This window comes from Gavialis gangeticus, unplaced genomic scaffold (genome assembly GCF_001723915.1).
Source record: "Gavialis gangeticus isolate Ggan-Ray unplaced genomic scaffold, GavGan_comp1, whole genome shotgun sequence".
In the NCBI taxonomy this organism is placed as follows: Eukaryota; Metazoa; Chordata; order Crocodylia; family Gavialidae; genus Gavialis; species Gavialis gangeticus.
Window position 1 is genome coordinate 174,188,072 of NW_017729022.1, and position 7,349 is coordinate 174,195,420.

At 44.5% G+C, this 7,349-nt stretch overlaps 1 protein-coding gene across 1 annotated transcript in view; it reads right to left on the reverse strand.

Annotated features, from left to right (window-relative positions):
- ACBD3 (acyl-CoA binding domain containing 3) overlaps positions 1 to 7,349 on the reverse strand; it is a 34,575-nt gene that overhangs the window by 7,557 nt on the left and 19,669 nt on the right. The window contains exons 2-5 of the mRNA XM_019516542.1: positions 6,696 to 6,837; positions 5,037 to 5,177; positions 4,051 to 4,209; positions 1,542 to 1,716 (exon numbers count right to left, since the gene is read on the reverse strand). Coding sequence (XP_019372087.1) covers positions 1,542 to 1,716; positions 4,051 to 4,209; positions 5,037 to 5,177; positions 6,696 to 6,837 — 617 coding nt within the window. The remainder of the gene's footprint in view (positions 1 to 1,541; positions 1,717 to 4,050; positions 4,210 to 5,036; positions 5,178 to 6,695; positions 6,838 to 7,349) is intronic.

Here is a 7,349-nt window from a genome sequence, read left to right on the forward strand (position 1 = left end):
GGGGGGGGGGGGGGGGGGGGGGGTTAGCAGTCAGCATAACATGGAACTGAACAGAAAGTCCTGGTGGAATTATTTCTATCACCATGAACTCCTACTTAAACCCTGGAAATCCACACATGCTTGAAAGAACCTCAAGCACTCTTTCCAAGATGAGGGGCAGGGAAGAGGTGTAGATCTTTAGAAATGGGTTAATCTGTCTTTATTACATAATGCTTCAAAATGAAACTTTAGGGACTGTAATGAATGACCAACAAAGGTAGCTTTTAGCAATTTGAGGATGCAGTGCCTCTTTAAGAGGTTCCAATGAGAGAGGACAAAAGAAAAAAGTATTGACACTGATGCATGTTATGGACCAAACTCGCCATTAATATGCTTCTTTTTAGGGATCCCTGAGTATAAAACTCTCAAACACGAACCCTTCAAGCTAACCAACTTTATGCATCTTTGAGTTGAGTAAGTCTAGGCAACTGCTCCACTATCCACCCCAAGAAGCTAGGCCCCTTCCCTTTCAAGCTAGCAGCCACCTCAGTGGGCCACATACCATCTGTCTTGCTCTCTTCCTTGTGGCCCCACATCTCACTTTCACAACAACTGCCCAGGAAGCCAACTTCAAAAAGGAGGAGAAGGAGAAGGAACTGGATAATGCCTGACCTGTAGTGTGGTGGTTAGAGCATGGTTTTGGGAAGTGAGAGACCTAGGGTTAAATCCCTTCTGGGTAAGGCAGGGAAAAGAGGAGAAGAGGGAGGAGGGGACAGAACCCAGGTCCTCCAGCTTCCTAGGCAAGTGCCATCTTAGCTGCTCAGCTATTCAGGGCAAAAGATAAGAAAGTCTTTCTCCCTCTGTCCAAGTCCCAGCCCTCCTAGTCATGGGTTTTGGTTAACTATCTTTCTCGGCGTTTGACACTACTATGAGCCCACAAGGGGTTCATGTACATGGCCTGGCTATGTACATGTCTACTGTGTAGCTTGCTGCGCATACCCAGTCTGCATGAGTGTAGCTGTCCACATGCACTGTGGCCAGGAATAGAATTCCTTCCTGTGTGTGAGTGGCAAGTATGACTTTTAGGCTAACAAAAATACAACGTGAACCGTTATAACTGATGACTTAGAAAACAAGGAATTGAAAAGAATGCCACCCTTCATTATTGAAATACATGCATTAATTTTTGTGGAGTGCTTCACCTGTGACCACCAAGAATTCAAACTAGAAGTAGAACAGTTAGTGGAGTCCTCTTAGAGGAATACAGTTTAAACTGTTTAGATTAGTCGTAAATTGACAGCTGCCTTAAAAAAGGTAAATGGAAGAAGTTAGGGGGAAAACAAAAAACAAAAAGAAAACCAAGAACAAAGCTTGCTTGGGGGACTGTCACTACCTTGGTTTTAAGCGCTGCATTAACCTTTAAGAGAGAGATTTAAAAAAAAACAACTCCTTTTATTTTCTGTCAAGGGATAACACCAGGTACTTTTGCAGTTCCGGACACAGCCCAGGACAGGGAACACCAAAAACCACAGATCCTGTGCTTCTCAGCTAATCTACTGTACCTGCTGCTGTGCAAGCTGGACTTGATACAGTTGCTGCATGTACTGTTGATAGTGTTGTTCTTGGAGCTGACGAATTAGGATCTGCTGCTGTTCGTAGTTGCCGGGGTACTGCTGGGCTGCGTACTGCTGGAACTGAACAGCGGTTTGGGAGTTCAGCGCTGCCATTATCTGTTGCCTAGATTGTCAGGAGTAGAATGTGATCACTACAATTGGCAGAGGAAATCAGAGAGATCACTATATCTAACTGCCCTCTGGTACAGTGAATTGAATTCTTGTGCAAACTAACACAGGGTCTATATAATGGAACAAAGTCTAGAGATGTTGCAAGTGAGTTCTCTCATATTTCAAATGCACCAGCTGAAAGCATAAACAAGGAAGCCAACTTATTTTCTACTTGGTCCTTGAAAACCTGAAGTATCAAATCAAGGGCTCTGTAAGGCACATCCCATATCACCATCCACAGTCTGAGGGTAGAAACAGATGTCACATTTGTGCCACCATTGAAAATTTTATGGTGGCACAAACAGTGAGCAAACAGACATTGCTGCCTTTTCTCATGGCACATCAGCAGCATGCCAAAAGGTAGCAATAAGTTCTGCCACTTGACTACAGTAGATGTCTATTAGCTATGGCAGGAATGTGGAACACATGCTCTAGCCACCGGGGACAGGTGCTCTGAGAACCTGAGGGCCCCCCTGAAGCACTTACCTGGCTTTCCCCACACACTTGGAGAACTACCCCAGGGAAATTCAGGGTGCCACCAGGAAATACTTTTGCAGGTCCCAGTGTGGAGGCATGGGACCTGGGGAATCCCTGGCACCCTACAACTCCATGTCAGGACCCACTTACCCAAACCTGCCCCTGGAATCTCTGGGGACCCACCTGGGTAAACAGGAAAAGCAAAGTTTACCCTTTTACTCAGGCCCATCTCTGGGGCTGGGTAAGCAGGAAAGGCCCCACTTTCCCCAGACCCACCCCTGGAGATCCCAAAGGAGGCAGGGATAACCAGGCAGGTGCTCTCAGGGCTTGAAGAGTCCAGCTCTGCCTAGGAATTCCCAGTGTTCACATGACCAGACCCCTCAAACCCTGAGAGAGCACATCACCCCTTGTCCTGCATCATCAGCAGGTGGGACAGAGCGATATGCAGTTTGCCCAATGAAGCATCTTGGCACAGCTGATCTGCTTCATTTGGCAACATCTGTTTCTAAACTGAGAAGCTAGAAAGGAAGCACTAGAAACACGTATAATTCAATTCCTTGGTCTGAAGCAAAAAAGGCACGTGGGGTGTTGTTCAGGTATGCCTAAAAAAAAAAGTTTGCCTTCTGTGTTGGAGGGGCTTGGAGTGCTGAAGCAGGCCTTTTCACGACAGCCAAGGATGAGTTTTATACTTAGGGAGAACGTCTTATAAAATTAGATCTACCTTAGTTTCCCTAGACAATGCGTAAAACCATGTTCCCATTCACGGGAAGACTTTAGAATGCTGTCAAACAGGCAGTTTGCTTGATATGCTAACAGATGCAATATGTTAATGCTTCAGAGTTAAATACATGTATGAGTTCCAAATACACTTTCTACTTCCTTTCTGCCAGAAAGGGCAAAAGCAGGAATTGTCTAGGAACAAAGACTGGATCAGATACTGGACAAAACATGTCTTGCATTCCAGTACCAGCTTGTGTTAACTAGAACTCTCTTATACACTGCAGAGGTAACAAATGGATCCATGTTTCTGGAAGTGCTTATCATTGTGTGTGTGATGATTTACACATCCAACCTGTGTTTTGTAGGGTTTTTTGTTTAAGTGGTAGTGCCAAGCATCACTACCTTTGACTAATTTTTAGTAGGAAGCGCATAAAGTTCAGGCTCTTAAGTAGCTTGATTTCTAGAGGTGCTTTAGCCTAAGTTGTGGGAGGTCAGTAGCAAGTGGGAACTGAAAAACACTATACCTTGGAAAAAATCCAAACATCAGAAATATAATTTTGGAAATCTAGTTTGAAAGTTCTCTTCCCTAGGTGGACAGAGCTGAAGCACAGTAATGTAAACTGAACCCCTAGGGGGGAAAAAAGTGCTAATCTCAGTTCAGATAGGTCTTTCAGAATCACAGTTTAAATAACCTTTTCATGGATACACTCAAAATTTGCTCAACAGAGGGTTGCATTAGCAACTTGTCAGGAACAGGAGCTGCAAAATGCTCATTAAAAAACATCCCTACAGATTCCAGACTGAAGGCTGCGCCTTAAGACAAACTTCACATCAAATCAACTCCAAATACACTGAATACTGGGATATGCAGCCTTTGCAGACAGCATCCCTGTAAAGCTGGGCATCTAGAAATGGCATTGTAAAATTCTTTAGGTCATACTTTACTTGCAGTTTGGATGCCTGTGCCCAACACTTTTGGTTTCCCATAATGCTAAAGCTGTTCTGGAGCACAGACTGAAAAGACAACTTTCCTTGAGTATAGGTTAGTGTTGTTTTCTTAATAATCTTATCATCTATACCAACTACTCACTTCTGCTGTTCCATCCGGAGCCTCTCTTCCTCCATCCGCCTCCGCTCCTCTTCTTCCTGTCTCAGTCTTTCTTCCTCCTCTTTCCTGCGCCTCTCTTCTTCCTTTTGTAAGCGCTCTCGCTCTTCCTCTTCACGGCGCCTTCGTTCTTCCTCTTCTCTCCTGTTTCATCCATTCAGTAAGACATTTCAGCATCTTTACAATCTTAGAGCAAGTTACTTGTACCATTATATGTTCCGATTCATGTCAAAAGTTATAGCTGCACAGATATATTGCTTTGCAGTGAGCACATAAGAGCTCCCTTTGATTTGTGATATGATTCAGTATTTAGTTTACACCCTCCATTCCAACATTTTTCAGCTGCATTAAAAGTGTGGAGTAGCGAATCAACAAGATTTTCGGTTTTGCTGAACTATGATTTACCAAGTGTGAACTTAGAATTCTAATATGAGAACAACTTTCTAATAGTTTCTGGCAACAGATAATGGGGGGGATGAGGACATGGGGACACAACCCTAAAAATGTCTTGGAGCTCAAATTTCAATTAGTCCCTGCACATTCTTAATTGCCTAGAAGGTATTACACAGCACCTGCTCTAATATTAGCTGCACAAGGTGGTACTGGGTATACGTTCACTGCTTGCTGAAAACTTGTAAAATAAGAATTACTTTCTAGTTCAGCCTGAAGGATTGTGGAAAAGGTACTTGTGAGAAATACTCACAAACTGCTCATAGAGATATAAGAGGTTTCAGCAGAATTCAGCGAGAACTGCAACTTCCAAGGTATTCTAAGGATGCCAGCAGTTCTCTTACCCTCCGTCCCTCAAATACTTATTATGTATAAAAGCTTACGTGCAAACGGTGCAACGTAACTTTTTAGGAGAAAAATGTGACAGAGCTCAGAGGTTGCAGCTAAGTTAGCTGTGGCATTATCTGCAGGCAGAGCTATGCACTCAGTCTCTGCTCTCTACCCTAAGCCCAAAGCTTCACCTTTTTCTTTCTTGCTCTTCTTTCTCGATCTTATGGGAGGTCACATATGTTGAAAACAGATGACAACATCTATTTAAGAGCTTCACAAACTCTGCCATGGCTTCTTGTTTTGACATATTTCCAAGGGCAACCCATTCTTTCCTGAGAGAAAAAATTATGAGAACAACAAAAAGAGTCTTATTACCCTAGTGCATTAATGACACGATAGCTCTAGAACAAGTAGTTTCAGCTCTTGCAGGAAGCAGCATTTGACTTTGTAGAGCTCCCAAGCACTTCTCTCACAATCCAACTTGTGAGTTAAGGGGTAAAAACCTAAGGACTTGGTTAAAGTATTCCCAATAAATCTTCACACATGCTATTAAAACCACACACAACTTTGCATCATACTTTGAACATTTTAAAATGCAGGTAAACTGGCAAGTAGTTATCTGGTGTACTCTCCTTCCTTTGTTCTGTTTTATGATCAACACATTCAACTGACACATACTACAGCTTTATAGAGATGCATCGATCCATATCATATTGGCACCGATAAAAGGAAAATTAACATTATTGACAACTGGCTTTTTTTTGGCTGATGTGGCTGGTAATGTTGCTGATAAATGCTGTGTGCAGCCGCAGCATGGATGGGGCCAGAAATGCAGCCCAGCAGCTAGGAGAGAGTGTCTGGCAGGTAAGTTTGTGGGGTGAAAGGGGCAGACTGATGCCCTCATGATGAGGGAGGGAGTGGGGCAGGAGCAGATGTGTGGGGCAGAGCACAGCACAGCTGGGGTGGGGTGGATCATGGGACAGAGGGGAAGTGGGGAGGCCTGTAGCCAGGGCTGTGTGGGGCTTTCCTCGGCAGGGGCTGGGCTCAGAGTGGGCCCCAGCAGTGCTGGGAGGATGCTGCATCCACCTCAAATTTCACCACTGCTCCGCTCCTAGTGCTGCTGCCGCCAGCCACCTAGCGCAGCCCCAGCTCTTCCTGGGATGTGGGTGGAGGCTAGGCATTGAGCCAGCGCTGCGCTGGGCAGCTGGTAGCACTGGGAGTGAAGCAGTGGTGAAATCTGGGGTGGATGCAGTACCCTCCCAGCACTACTGGCACCCACTCCAAGCCCAGCCCTTGCTCAGAAGAGTCCCAGATGCAGCCCACCCTGCCCTGTGCCGATCCAGGGGGTACATACCACCCCCCCATGCCCTCCCAGGGTGCAAGCCCCATGAGCTGTGGCTCTAGCCCCCTCTGCCCTGCCTGGGCAGTGCCTGCCCCCTCCCTCACCATGGGAGACATTGATCTGCTTCCCCATGTCCCTTCCACCACACTGGACTTACCAGCTTGAGGCAGCTCTCTACGCTGCCGGCTCTGTTCCTCGCTGCCCGAGTGCTGCGCTGCAGCTGCGTGCAGCACCGGCATTTATCAACCAAATTTTCAGCCTCATCAGGCTGATATCCGATACAGCTAGTTTTCTTTATATTGGTATCAATGGTATGCACGTCTATTCCAAACACCACTATTTTATTCTTCCAGTTATATAGTCACAGATGACACACGCAGAGAACTTCCTTTCCCCCCCACTTGTGTCTTTTTGACAGACAAATGTATTTGTTTGGTTACAACTGAATCAAAAGCACTGGGAGGAATGCAGTTGAAGTAAAGATCAATGCAAGTGACAGACTTTTTACCTTCTATCATTTCCCAGCACATCAAAGAACCCAACTTCAGGGCAAGCATCAGGATTGTAAGGTCCCAACAAAACTTGTTTGTGCAGGGCCACAAGTCTGAGTTTTTCTTCATATGTCGGATGAAAGGCTTTGCCATCTTTTTCTGCAGAAGAGAGAAAAGAATCTAGTATTCTGATTTATTCATTATGAGATCAGATACATACACACACACACCAGTGAGAAAAAAAGTCTCAAAGAACCTCTCCCTTGATTTTTTGCAGAAAAAATTAAGACTCTAATATGCCCTTAGTGCCTTGGTAAATGAAAGCAATATATTTAAATAAAAACTGACATGTGTCTAGGAGAGAGATACTCAGCTTTAGTTATTAGAAATTAGTGCCCTAAGATTTTGCATCCTTGATTATATCTTTAGTTGGAAAGCTCACTACAGACACAGCTATTAAGTAGGCTCACACTGCATCATATGGATACAGTTTTCAAATATTTAAAAAGCTTCTAATGGAAATTCTCCCAATATGCCTGCCACGTCCATTGTAATGCGAGTGCAAAAACCTTTTGTGCAAAGGTTGACTTTGCCTTATGGATTTTAACTCTACTCTTTGTAAAGTTATAAAAAGACTGCACACAAAATAAACTAAACCAAGATGGAAGGAG